The sequence below is a fragment of the Eretmochelys imbricata genome, chromosome 7 (genome assembly GCF_965152235.1).
Source record: "Eretmochelys imbricata isolate rEreImb1 chromosome 7, rEreImb1.hap1, whole genome shotgun sequence".
NCBI lineage: Eukaryota > Metazoa > Chordata > Testudines > Cheloniidae > Eretmochelys > Eretmochelys imbricata.
This window is the reverse complement of record NC_135578.1, coordinates 53,489,826-53,504,382: the sequence shown is the minus strand read 5'-3', so window position 1 is coordinate 53,504,382 and position 14,557 is coordinate 53,489,826. Positions and strand designations below refer to the sequence as shown.

The 14,557-nt window shown below is 42.7% G+C and overlaps 1 protein-coding gene across 10 annotated transcripts in view; it reads left to right on the top strand.

The window, feature by feature from the left end:
- Window positions 1–6,889, top strand: part of USP54 (ubiquitin specific peptidase 54) — a 270,753-nt gene extending 263,864 nt beyond the window's left edge. For 9 of the 10 annotated variants that reach the window (XM_077821027.1, XM_077821025.1, XM_077821032.1 and 6 more), the window contains 3 exons: window positions 2,158–2,295; window positions 4,117–4,303; window positions 5,440–6,889. In XM_077821027.1, the coding sequence (XP_077677153.1) occupies window positions 2,158–2,295; window positions 4,117–4,303; window positions 5,440–6,092 (978 nt within the window). In that variant the 3' untranslated portion in view covers window positions 6,093–6,889. The remainder of the gene's footprint in view (window positions 1–2,157; window positions 2,296–4,116; window positions 4,304–5,439) is intronic. The other variant, XM_077821031.1, reaches the window with a different exon arrangement.
- The last annotated feature ends 7,668 nt before the right edge of the window (window positions 6,890–14,557 follow it).

Sequence of the window (14,557 nt, the reverse complement as noted above, 5' to 3'; positions counted from 1 at the left end):
CAACTGCTTTTACACTGTCTCCTTTATTGGATCATGTCATCTTGCATGTTTTGAAAGTAGAGGGTTTAATATAGTATAATGTACAAATAATAGCTGACCCCTAATGCTCCTTGGTCCACTCGGAGTAAGAGAAGGTAGCACTACCTGCACTACAATCTGTCTTGTGCTGCTGTTTCCAGAACCTTTGGAGCACACTTTCTAACTCACTTGAATACTGCTCAGTTTTCATACTCGATAGCTTTTCTCAGAGAAGCCAGTTAAATAATTAGCTGTAATATTTAGGTACCTATATCTGAAAGTATCTGGGCACTCAAGAAAAAAAATGATTGAAAATGCAGTGTTCGCAAATAGAAGAACCTGTTTATCAAGCTGAGAGCAGAAGGAAAGAGGTAAAAAGAAGCAACATTTCCCACTCCAACATAGAATAAACCACTTGCTAGCCACCAGCGATGAAAGGAAGCAAATAATCATGGTGAGAAGAGTTGAGAAGGCTCCAAAACTCTTCAGATTATGTTTTGGGATAGTCATCAATTCCAGTCCTGCTTATCTCAGCTGCCATAATGGAGCACAAGGCAGCAAGCAGTCCTTTGGGTAGACTCATCCCATTAAGGCTTTAAATCCTGTCTTTAAGAAATTATAAGACATAGAATCTCAGTTGCACGTGTCTGCCAATGTACATAATAAGGTGAAAAACTGATCATGAGGATACTATTTTTATTAATGAGAATTTAACAGACTCACTTGCTTTATGCTTTTGGGTTAGACCTGAATGAGGTCTAATGAATTAAATATTCCTGAGGCTGAGGGCATTCAGTGCCAAAAAATTAAAAATTCTGTGTATAATATTTTAAAATTCTGCAAAATTCTGCAGGTTTTATTTGTCAATAAATAAATGCAGAGACTCCAGCATGGCAGTGGGGAGCACAGGCCACTGGCTGCATGAAGGTGGGAAATCACCCTGCAGCCCCCCACCCCTGGGACACAAACTCAGCAGTGAGGCTGCACCCAACCCTGACACAGCACAAAGCCTGGGCCTACCCCAGGCACACCAGGTGTGGGGCAGGCAGGCTCAACCAGGCAGGATCCAAATGTGGAGGGGCTCAGTGTGGGGGGATCCAGGTGTGGGGTGAGAAGATTCTGTGTGGGATAATCTGGATGCAGGCAGCTCAGTGGGGAGTCTAGGTGTGGGGGGATCCGGATGCACAGAGGTTCCAGGTGTAGGGGCAATGGGACTCTGCAGGGGCTTCTGGGTGAAGTAGTTGGGGCTCAGCGGAGGGGTTTGGATGTGGGGGTCTCAGCGGGGGAGTTCAGGTGCTGGGGGAGTGGGGCACTGGGTGCAGCTAATTGAAGGTCAGTGGCATGGGGGTCTGGATGTGGGGGTTCAGGGTGGTGCAGGGGGTGGGGCATCAGGGTGGAGTTTGAGTGCAGGAAGCTCAGTGAGGGGTGGTCTGGGTGCAGGGGTGGGCATCAGGAGGCAGGGAGTCTGGTTGCAGGGGAGGCTCCAGATGCAGGGGTTGAGGTTCAGTGGGGTTTCAGGTATGGAGGACAAGGGGGAGGCTTGGCAAGGGTGTCTAAGTATGGGAGGTCTGGATGCACGGGGATTGGGTGGATGGTGGAGCAGCTCCCTGTATAGTGACCCCTCCGCCAACAGCTCAGGAGCGGTGGAGGGAGGATGCTGAGCTTCCTGGAGTTGGGGAAGGTTTCCGGGGGTGGGTCTGACACAGCCCCAGTCACTCCTTGCGGGGGAAGAGGAAGTTTCGTCCTTTCCTGCCTCCAGCCCAGCCGGGACTAACAGCTGATCCCAGCTCAGGGTAGGAGCCGCTAGCTGGGGTGTCCCCAGCCCCACAATGATTTACCTCTCTGCCGGCTGCTGTGGGTGCCTGAAACAATGTACCTGCCCTGCTAGGGAATGGTGCACAACTGCTCTTGCAGCTTCCCTGTCAGAAAGTCATTTTTTTGCAGGGAAGCAAAGAAATCTGCGGGGGACATTAATTTTGCACATATGCAGTGGTGTAGAATTCCCGCAGGAGTAAGAAAAGGAAGGATTAATGTATTTCACTAAGTCCATCGTATTCTTATCAACTTCTTCTCCTGAATCACTGTTCAATGCAATTTTCCATGGAGAGATCTTTCTGAATGTGGTAACGTTGTCTGCAGGTTGCATATGCCAGAGGCCATAGCAGGGAGCCAGAAGAGGAGATGTACAGTGCAGAGAATTTCCGTCGCATTGCTCGCAGTCTCAGTGGGACAGTCATCACAAACAGGGAAGAGACCCTGGTCTCCTCTCATAGTTTTGTAAGTAGAATGAACCTCAGCATTGCAAAGAGATGACTGCTTGGGATAGAGTTGGGAGCTGCTTTTCCTCCTCCTTTCCCTCATCAACTCCACTAGCAAGTAGTAACAGGAAAGGCATGCAATTGAACACCATTGATACCAGTTCAGAAGGATGAAAATTTGTTCCAGTGAATCATTCCCTTTTTTCTCTGTTGGATGGAGAAGTCAGCTTTTATTTTGGAGTAACCAAATTGGCTGCTTTTAGAGTCACCACACCTAGAATTGTGCCAACCAAAGCTTGTGTATGTGTGCTAACAGGGCTAACCCTGGTAAAGGGACACAGTCAATCTGAAGTTTATCTATTTTGGATATTGACTAGCTTAAAAATTACAGTTTTTAATAGAGCCCCCATAAACAATATGGGCTGTGATTTAACAAAATAATTCTTTAACGGTATATATAAGGAAATTTTTTCTTCCTTGTTAGTGTTTATAAGGCATACCTTCCTCAAGAAATAGTGATTATAAACAAAGTGCTGTTACTTGTACAAAGTAAACAACTTAAAAACAGAGAGAGACTGCTTTTCTCCATCATCTTTGTCAATACTCTCAGGTTAGATGTAACAAATCTGAAACTTGAAAAATGTACCGTATTTTCAGGCAGAAGTTAAGTTGTTGTTTTTTCAAGTTGATTGTGTCCTTTCAACTGATTAAGTAAAGTTCAGTTACTCTAACACTATTTTTTGTTTAACTTTTTTAAACCATGCTTGTCTATATTTCATTTCTGAACAAATTCTAGTGGAACTGGATGTAAGGTGAGGTGGGTGTTGGCTAGCTGACCCTCCTGCTCAAAGGGCAGGGAAAGTATGCTCCCTTGGTCAACATGCTTATTAAGGGAATGAAGACTGTTGCTGGGTCTAATTGCACTAAATAATGTTCCCCTTTCAGAGTTCCACCAAATTCATTTAATTGAAAAGCAGGGATTTTTATTGAACTGTAAGTCTGAGAAAAGCAGGAACAGATTGCTGTCAGTGTTTAGCTGGGTGATTTCTTTGAGGAGGAGAAAGTTTTAAGAGTATGAAGTAATGTGATGTATTGGTTTTATTCTGATTTTTCACTAGCCACGTTTAGACTTCTTCAAAGGAAAGCTAAAAGCATTAGCTTTGTTTGAAAGTAGCAGAATAAGAATGGGAGAGTTGAGCTGCAAACTCAGTGTTAAGCAAGGTTGAATGCTATAGCATGACTCAAGTTTTAGCTTTAGGCCTAGTCCAATCATACAAGTTTGACTAAAATTTTGTTTTCAAATCCATTTAATTAAACCAGTGCAACTTTCACTTGTAGGTAGGGCCTTATCCCAACCTTGCATTGATGCAAAAGCTCAAACTCCACTACCGTATTAGAAAGTTGTGCCCTACATCACTGTTTTGCTCTTAATAAAGCATATTTAGCAAGGGAGAGGCTTCAATAGTTTACATTTTCCTGGCATGTGTGGCCCAGCCCTTCAAAAGGTGATTAGGAAAAAGCAGATTGATTTTTTTTTTCTTGCACACAGTTATTGCTGCTGTTCTGAGTGAGATGCGAGTATGATGGTGGGGGGGTTTTCTGAGCGGGTATGTTGGGTTTTTATCTGATCTGTTTTTTCTGATCTGTTACCAAAGAACCTTTCTGGGGTGGGTATTGTTATCATCTTGCATTTCTTTCTCTTTCATAGACAGATTCAGGTACTTGTTCTGGTGACTCATCCCTCTCTCCTTCCTGGATCCCCACCATGTTTTCTTGGTTGAGCCCAACTTTGTGTTTAATCATCATTTGTGGTTTCTTTCCTTTCTCATTTTGTCAAAAGGAAGCACCAAATGTGAGGAAAATGCCAAAGGAAACCACGCACCGTTCTTCCAGCTCCACTTCCCTCCCTTTTCCCCACGATCCTTCTGTGTTACCCTTTGATCCCCACCACTACCCAACCCAGATGCAGAACCTGTCCCATGATGTACTGATGCCTAGCATGGTGGGCAAGGCACGTAGACCATCAGGTAATCACAGGACTCTTCACCCTCCTGCATGATCAGAAATGCTGTGTGTGATTCTTTCCCTGCTGTTGCTGAAGGACAGCTCTTTGGATCTTGTCTGCCATAGTGATGGTTTTATCAACTGCCTGAATCCCTTCAGAAATTTGGAAGGATAAATTGCCTTTTTTTCTTCACTGTCCCTTCTACACTGCTTTAATAATGCTGTGCTATATGGATATAATATAAAGGGGCAGTCTTTATGTTAGAGGTATGGCTGTTAAGTATTTCAATAGTTGTGGTAATGTTTTCATTACATATATACAGGAGGAGGTACCTGGCCAACAAAAGTGTCTGACATAACCCAGTGGAACTCTTCTTACTATTTTATATAGCATCTATAGCATCCTCTGGGGCACTTGGCATGGGCCACTGTCGGAAGACAGGATACTGGCTAGACGGACCTTTGGTCTGACCCAGTATGGCCATTCTTATGTTCTCATAACACACCATTCCTATTAGATTAATTATATTACGCTGTTTTTAACACAAGAAATGAAGCTATAAATGATGCACACATTCCTCAGAGATGACCCAAAGGTCCACCAAGTTTTTTTGTATTTAACTGTGTTTGTGGGAGGGGTGCACAGTGACTGACTGAGGAGGAGCTGGTTATTAGTACTATGTTCTGTTATATAGGATACTTCCCTCAAAAATCACTTGTGTGTGAGATCTTTTGGAATTACAATCCTGTCGGTGCTACAAATTCCTGCATGAGAGGCCACCATGAAAGTTATCCAGAAACCCTTAGAACATGTGTCTTTAATTTTCTTATTGGGCTCCTTCTCAGGTGACATTGAACATGTTACAAAAAGTGCTGACTGTTTAGGAAATCTGGTGTCCCATTAGTGTGTGTGACTGCACCTGCAGAAAGACAGGTTGGAGCTCTTTTCTGGGGGTGGGTTGAGCTGCAGAAGGAAAGTGAATAAAAGGAGTGTGCTGCTCAGTTTTCACTCATTCCGAATCATAGGTCAGTCGGTGCCGTGGTTTAGGCTTGGTTCAGTTTACCCGTTCATATCAGCTGTGGGCCACAGTTAAAGAGGTTTTGAGAGGAAAATAAATTAAAATATAACTGACTGAACTCTTTCCCCCTCTCCCCACAGGAGATCAGAAGAACGTCCAAAAACTTCTGGTTGTGCCTGACCGGGGTGAAACTTTCCAAGGTGAAGACCACCCAGGTATGGCACTGAGCTACAGGAGTCTCCCTTGCACACAGAAATGCTCTTCTTCCCAAGGTCAGAGACCTCTTGTTGACCAGCATATGGAAGGTGGAGCATCAAGGATCTCTGGCCATCGGCTGCAGATGAGCCACAATGCCAGACAAACAGCAACACTGCCAGACAAACGAACATTGCAGTTGGGATACACTGCCCAGCCAGACAAGGGGTTACAGGAAAGCTTCCTCCAGCAGCCCTCCCAACACCAAATGCACGAGTCCTATGCCATCAATTGCAGGCCACGTCCTAGCACAGACTACAGTACCTTCAGAGTACCACAGGGGCTTTCTTGGGACCCTATTGCCTCTCAGGGTTGCCCTGTGCCTCCCTCGCGTACTAAGGCCCCTGGACCAAGGAGAGTAGATATGCCCCCAGAAGAAGACTGGCGTCAGAACAGCTTTACCCCTCAGCCTGGTGGCCAGAGAACACTACCAGTGCACATGGTGGATGGAACTTTTTCTTCTGCTTCTGAGGTGCACCAAAGGATGATGGCCCGAGCAGCAGCTGCTCCTGCCACCCTGCAGAATAGCGGCTGGTGAGGTCTTGTTCCACTCAATGTGTTCCCAGCATTGATCAAACCCCCTTGTGAGCAGACTGTCTGAACTGTAACTGTTGCTGAGGTGCAGTTAATAACAAGGCAGCTAACTGTTCAGTCTGTAGCTCTACTAGTCTTGTCTTAAAACATAGCTATACGGTATGTGGGAACTAATTGCACTGTATTTCTTTTCCTGTATTGCTGAACTGCTGTCTGTGTGGGGAGCTCTCAGCTATTCCAATCCCAGCCCCTCTCAGCAGTACACGCTATAGTCAATAGTAGGTATAAGGGGCACTGGCTGTGGATAAGCTCACGGGTGCACATTTATTTTGAAGAAAGATGTACCATTAGCAAAAAGGACCACTCTTTAAAGGACTCAAGCATGAAACGTAGTTCTGCTAAATTCATTGCATACAAAGCCAATATGCTATTTTCCGTTTGTTTTTTCCTCCACCTCCCTCTTGTGTTCCTTACTGGGGGAAAAACTGATCCACCTTCCAGGTTCCAGCAAATCTAAACATGACAGGACTGGTGGTAAGTGAGGCAAACCCAACATTCAGTTGTGCTGAGACTTCAAGCACAGGCCACAGCTGTAGTTGCTACCGAGGAAGGGGGAAGGAGACATTGCCCCAGAGTATACCAGAACTTTCCCCACTTCCTTCAGGCAAACTAACAATGCTTCAAACAGAAACGACTGTTAATGCTGCACGCTTAATTACACCAATGTAAACACAGAATAAGTTTAGCTATTTTAGGGTCAAACATACTTGCTTTTGTAAGTATTTTTCAAATAAATCTATGGAATAGTTCTATTTAATTTCCTGTGTATGAATCATCTTCATTTTTTATTTGGTTTTACTCAGCGACTGGCCTGAAAGCTCTGATCTGTGTTTTTTAATACACTAAGTGGAATAATAAAAGCTACATATAAATTTGTTTTCAATGTTGTAGCTGTATTGATCCGAGGATATGAGACACACAAGATGAGTGAGGTAATCTCTTTTTCCAGACCTGAAGAAGAGCTCTGTGTAGCTCAAAAGCCTGTCTCTTCCACCAATAAAAGATATATTACCTCACTCACCTTGTCTCTCTCATTCATAAAGGTAATTCATTAATAATGGTAATTTATTAACAAATCATTTATAAAGAAGCACTTGTAATTAGAGCAGAGGTCTGAGTCAGGAATCCAGTATTCTGTTCCTGACTCTTCCAATTCCACTCGCTTGCTTTGTGGACTAGTTGCTTCGCCCCTCTGCGCTTCACTTTCCCCTGTAAAAATGGGGTACCCTTTCTCTCTGGAAAGGTATTTTGAGATATCTGGATGAGAAAAATGTAGGACATGTGCACATTAGTATTGTACACAGTCAAGCTCTTTTTAGTCTCCTACAGAAGGGTCATCTAGAAATGGTCAGTCTAGGTCAACAGCTCGACTGAGCCACTGATGATGTCGCACAGAGCGAGCTCACCTAGTTGTCAATAGTATAACCAATGTCTAATTCAGGCTGGCCTGCCCAGGCCTTACATTCACACAAAGAAATCAAAAAGCTGGCACAGTAAGGTCAGCAACAGGCCCTGGCCAGGCCTGGATTTTTGTGTTAGGGTAGAGGGAAGAGCCTTCCTCCTCCTCTGGCTACACCCCGCAACTGCCATTTTGTAGAGGCAGCAGCCCTTTTTTTTTTTATGTGCCCCGCGGGGCCCATATTGGCTGCTTCTTGCTCCTAGCCGTCTAACCATTGGAGGACCAAGTATTGTTGATTCCATCAGTGGTTGACCCTGGAAGGCCTTTCTGGGCAGCCCGGGATGTCCAAAAATTACTGCCTTTCTCTTCCTGTAGGGAAGCTTCCTAGGGCAGGTTGCACCAAGGCAGCAGGGTCTCCAGCAGGGGGCAGCGAATGCCTGGTGCATCCTGTCACATACCTTCCCTGGCAGAATGGGCTTGGGGGTTCCATCTTCACATCACACATTCTAATGTCTCCTCCTGCCCAGGAAAAGAAATCTGTGTTCTCATACTGTAGTACTAGGGAAGCACAGAGATCCAGCACTGAGTATCATCACCTTATGTCCTTCATTGCCTGCACCCACTGTAATATGGCAGTATGGTCCATTATTACATAAAACAGGACTCCTGCTACCATCACAGCCCACCTTATAACCCAATATTCTTTCTCTATGGGGGAATCTTTTGTCTCTCACTTTTGGAATTTTCTGCTCCATTCTTTGGACGTTTTGTGATGATACAGCTCCTAGGCCCACTCAATGCATTGGTTTGGAGAGTAAATGGTAATGAAAAATCTCTGGGCCACCACAGAATGTCCCTGATCTTTTGAAAGATTTCCTCACACGGCCTTATCTGCTGCTTCGGCTGTGTCTTTGTGGGGTCCGTCAAAGGTGAAAAGCGGGGTATCAAATGGCAGTAATAGCTTACTAAGCCTAGGAACACCCACACTTGTTTCTTCATTTTGGAGGTAGGGGTTGTCTTCAGTTTCTCTGTCTTGTCCTGAAGAGGCTGGATTTGGCCATTTCCCATGAGATATCCAGGATATCTAGTTTCTTGCAGGCCAAATTATTGCGTGGTTGGAGATGATATAACAAAGGCAGATGTGTGTTACAATAGGTGTGAATTAAAAGTTGGACTTTAAATCCAATTCTTCCCCCCCTCACCCTCCAAACAGTCACTGGAAAGCATAGACTGCATTTTAGTGCCCTCTACTGCTTCATTTTAAAAGGTACTCATTGTATTACCATTGTGTCTAGAATCTACTTGTTTGTTTAGCTTAGTCTAGTATCTTCGTTATTCTTGTTTAGTGTCTTAATTTTCATTCCCATCTCTCTCTTCTCAGGATTATACTAAACACAGAGGTCATATTTATCAATATTTCTGCTGTCTGAGAGTTTGGGAGACCTATTTTTTCTCTTGTATCTAAATATTTGCCATCGTAATGCCTCTTTGATGACAATAACTACATTTGGAGGTTGTGTCTCATGTAGCCATTCACATTTTTCTGTAGTATGCTCCTCTGTTAACATCCATTTACAAAAAATAACCCCTTCATTTGGGTAGCATGTCAATTTAATGATCTGTATGTTTTAATAGCACCACTGAGAACTTTGTACTAATCTGTAAATCCGTTGAACATTGGCTTAAGCAAATACTTGATTGGGATTTCATCATTAGTGTCATGCATTGTACACATAAAAAGCCAGGTCCTCTGGTGCAGGTCGGGCATCTTGAGCTGCACTGCTGGCAGACTCTGGCTATAGAGCTGGCGTATCCCCCTGTGGGAGTATCACTCCAGTGCAAGGGGAATCTCCTGCTGGTGTAGAGCTGGCAGAGAGGCTCCTACCCCAATCCCCCTTAACCTGCTGTTGGGGATGAGGATGGGGTAAATCCAAAGAAATGCACATTGAAAAACATAATCCCAAACTATACATATATTATGATGGGGTCTAAATTGGCTGTTACCACTCAAGAAAGAGATCTTGGGAGTCATTGTGGATAGTTCTCTGAAAACATCCACTCAATGTGCAGCAGCAGTCAAAAAGCAAACAGAATGTTGGGAATAATTAAGAAAGAAAATATCCTATTGCCTCTGTATAAAACCATAGTAAGTCCGCATCTTGAATACTGTATGCAGATGTCACCCCATCTCAAAAAAAGACATACTGGAGAAAGTACATAAAAGGGCAACAAAAATGATTAGGGGTATGGAACAGCTTCCATATGAGGAGAGACTAATAAGGCTGAGACTTTTCATCTAGGAAAAGAGATGACTAAGGCAGGATATCATAGAGGTGTGGAGAAAGTAAATAAGGAAGTGTTATTTACTCCCTCTCGTAACACAAGAACTAGGGGTCACCAAATGAAATTAATAGGCAGCAGGTTTAAAACAAACAAAAGGAAGTATTTCTTCATACAGCTCACAGTCAATCTGCAGAACTCTTTGCCAGAGGATGTTGTGAAGGCCAAGACTAAAACAGGGTTCAAAAAAGAACTAGATAAGTTCATGGAGGATAGGTATGGGGTTGGGACCAATCCATGGTCGTGGTTTCAGCCCCTTGGTGCCTTTAGCAGCCAGAGGAAGTTACTGCAGCCCCAGGAGAAGGTGAACGCGAAGGTAAGCTTTATACCACCTTTGCACACGTACACCCCCACCCTTTGTTGTGTGCTTCAGTCAGACCTCAGGTTCTGGCTCAGACAGTTTAGGGTCAGCTGTCTGAAAAACACAATCTACCAAGCAAAACTAGGAGACGAAGATCATCTTTCCAAATAGTGGTTCGCAGTACGCTGTATTTGCAAATAAAAAGGAAAAGTTTGTTCCATGTTTTTTCTCCTGTCAACTCAAAAGCGAGGAATACTCCTGCTTTGTCTCAAAGCCATGAAGAGCAACAGCTTCTGAATTGGTGCAATTTGTTTTAAATCATACCAGTGTTTATAGTGCCCAAATTGTTTTGTTTTATCTACATATGGAAAATATCCCTTCATTCTTCCTCAGTCATGCTTGAAGGTACCTGATTTCAAAATTGGATGAAAAAACCTATTATGTGTGTTTATTACTCTTTGGGAAATTGATAATTTATTAACCTGAACTAGAGGGCTGAAATGAACAAACAGGGATTCCAACAGTGCCTTAGTATATCTGAGTCACACACAAAGAACCTGAAATGGATTTAATAACATAAATTTACAAGGGGAAAAGCAGTACTTCCTCTCTTAAAGTGGCACTCAATTCCACAAAACGCTTCATTTGGAAGTCATGCTGTTTGATGATCTGACCGACTTAACATCACCTGAAACACAATTCAATTGACATAATTTCAATTGAGTATAAATCCTTTGAACATTGTTATCAAGTGTTTGAGTTGGGCATGAACACCTGCAGATTAATTAGTGGTCTCTCATTAGCTTGACTGTGGCTCAAACTCCAGCCTGAGTCAAATGAAGTAAAAATCTTAAATGAACCAAACTGTACCACAGAATCTCTATGGATAGTAATTCTATGCTTGAATAGTAAGAATATAGCAGTAGGGATATACTACCAACCACCTGACCATGATGGTGATAGTGACTGTGAAATGCTCAGGGAGATAAGAGGCTATAAAAATTAAAAAATGAGTAAGAATGGGGGATTTCAACTATCCCCATATTGATTGGGTACATGTCACCTCAGGACGGGATGCAGGGATAAAGTTTCTTAACACTTAAATGACTGCTTCTTGGAGCAGCTAATCCTGGAACCCTCAAGAGGAGAGGCAATTCTTGATTTAGTCCTAAACTGAGCACAGGATTTGGTCCAAGGGTGAATATAGCTGAACCGCTCGGTAATAGTGACCATAACATAATTAAACTTAACATCCCTGGGGAGTGGGGAGGACACCAAAGCAGCCCAACACAGTAGCATTTAATTTCAGAAAGGGGAACTACACAAAAATGAGGAAGTTAAATTAAAAGGTAATTTAAATTAAAAGGTAAAGTGCCAAAAGTGAAATTCCTACAAGCTAGATGGAAACTTTTTTAAGACACTATAATAGAGGCTCAACTTAAATGTGTATTCCAAATTAAAAAAACATAGTAAGAGAACCCAAAAAGTGCCACCGTGGCGAAACAGCAAAGTAAAAGAAGCAGTGAGAGGCAAAAAGGCATCCTTTAAAAAGTGGAAGTTAAATTCTAGTGAGGATTTAGAAAATAGAAAGGAGCATAAACTCTGGCAACTGAAGTGTAAAACTATCATTAGGAAGGCCAAAAAAGAATTTGAAGAACAGCTAGCCAAAGACTCAAAAAGTAATAGCAAACATTTTTTTAAATACATCAGAAGTAGGAAGCCTGCTAAACAACCAGTGGGGCCCCTGGACGATCAAGATGCTAAAGGAGCACTCGAGGATTATAAGGCCATTACAGAGAAACTAAATTAATTCTTTGCATCAGTCTGCACAGCTTTCGATGTGAGGGAGATTCCGAAACCTGAGCCATTCTTTTTAGGTGACAAATCTGAGGAACTGTCCCGGATTGAGGAGTCATTAGCAGAGGTGTTGGAACAAATTGATAAACTAAACAGTAATAAGTCACCAGGACCGGATGGTATTCACCCAAGAGTTCTGAAGGAGCTCAAATGTGAAATTGCAGAACTACTAACTGTGGTATGTAACCTATCATTTAAATCAGCTTTTGTACTGGATGACTGGAGAATGGCTAATGTGACGCCAATTTATTAAAAAGGCTCCAGAGGCAATCCCAACAATTACAGGTCAATAAGCCTAACTTCGGTACCGGGCAAACTGGCTGAAACTATAGTAAAGAACAGAATTATCAGACAAATTAACAGAGTTTGTTGGGGGAAGAATCAACCTTTTTTTTTGTACCTGGAAATCATGCCTCACCAATCTACTAGAATTCTTTAAGGGGGTCAACAAGCATGTTGACAAGGGGGATCCAGTGGCTATAATGTACTCAGATTTTCAAAAAGCCTTTGACAAAATTCCTCACCAAAGGCTCTTAAGCAAAGTAAACTGTCATGGGATAAAAGGGAGAGTCCTCTCATGGATCAGTAACTAGTTAAAAGGTAGGAAACAAAGGGTAGGAATAAATGGCCAGTTTTCAGAATGAAGAGAGGTAAATAGTGGTGTCCCCCAAGGGTTGGTGCAAGATCCAGTGCTATTCAACATATTCATAAATAATCGGGGGAAAAGGGGAAAGCAGTAGGGTGGCAAAATTTGCAGATACAAAACTACTCAAGATAGTTAAATCCAAAGCTGACTGTGAAGTGTCACAAAGGGATCTCACAAAACTGGGTGACTGGGCAACAATATGGCAGATGAAATTCAGTGTTGATAAATGCAAAGTAATGCATGTTGGAAAACATAATCCCAACTATACATATAAAATGATGGGGTCTAAATTAGCTATTATCACTCAAGAAAGAGATCTTGGAGTCATTGTGGATAGTTATCTGAAAACATCCACTCAATGTGCAGCAGCAGTCAAAAAGCTAACAGAATGTTGGAAATCATTAAGAAAGGGATAGATAATAAGACAGAAAATATCATATTGCCCCTATATAAATCCATGGTATGCCCACATCTTGAATCTGTGTGCAGATGTGGTCACCCCATCTCAAAAAAGATATATTGGAACTGGAAAAGGTTCCGAAAGGGGCAACAAAAATTATTAGGGGTATGGAACAGCTTCCATATGAGGAGAGATTAATAAGACTGGGACTTTTCAGTTTGGAAAAGAGACGACTAAGGGGGGATATGATAGAGGCCTAAAAATCATGATTGGTGTGGAGAAAGTAAATAAGGAAGTGTTATTTACTCCTCAAGCACATAACTAGAAAGAAATTAATAGGCAGCAGGTTTAAAACAAAGTTTTTCTTCAAACAGTCAAAGAGTACCACAAGTTGCCAGAAGATGTTGTGAAGGCCAAGACTATAACAAAGTTCTAAAAAGAACTAGATAAGTTCATGGAGGATAGGTCCATCAATGGCTATTAGCCAGGATGGGCTGGTATGGTGTCTGTAGTCTCTGTTTGCCAGAAGTTGGTAATGGCTGGCAGGGGGTGGATGGTTACCTGTTCTGTTCATCCCCTCTGAAGCACCTGGCATTGGCCAGTCAGAAGATAGGATATTAGGCTAGATGGATCTTTGGTCTGATCCAGTATGCTCTAATATGAGTGAGGTGAGAGTAGCCCTGTAGCAGATGGAACTAGGATTTGGGCAGGTGGATCCTGAGGAGAAGGCTTAAACTGAGAATTCACATGGTTATAAGGGAAAGACTTTTCTCCCAGGAGGGCTGATATTTTTTTTACTCTAAAAGGTGTGTAGCCTTTGCCCTACTGTCATAAATATAAAGGGAAGGGTAAACCCCTTTGAAATCCCTCCTGGCCAGGGGAAAGCTCCTCTCACCTGTAAAGGGTTAAGAAGCTAAAGGTAACCTCGCTGGCACCTGACCAAAATGACCAATGAGGAGACAAGATACTTTCAAAAGCTGGGAGGAGGGAGAGAAACAAAGGGTCTGTGTCTGTCTGTATGCTGTGCTTGGCCAGGGATAGACCAGGAATGGAGTCTTAGAACTTTTAGTAAGTAATCTAGCTAGGTATGTGTTAGATTATGATTTCTTTAAATGGCTGAGAAAAGAATTGTGCTGAATAGAATAACTATTTCTGTCTGTGTATCTTTTTTGTAACTTAAGGTTTTGCCTAGAGGGGTTCTCTATGTTTTTGAATCTAATTACCCTGTAAGATATCTACCATCCTGATTTTACAGGGGGGATTTCTTCATTTCTATTTACTTCTATTTTCTATTAAAAGTCTTCTTGTAAAAAACTGAATGTTTTTTCATTGTTCTCAGATCCAAGGGTTTGGGTCTGTAGTCACCTAGGCAAATTGGTGAGGCTTTTTACCAAACCTTGTCCAGGAAGTGGGGTGCAGGGTTTTGGGAAGTATTTTGGGGGGAAAGACGCGTCCAAACCGCTCTT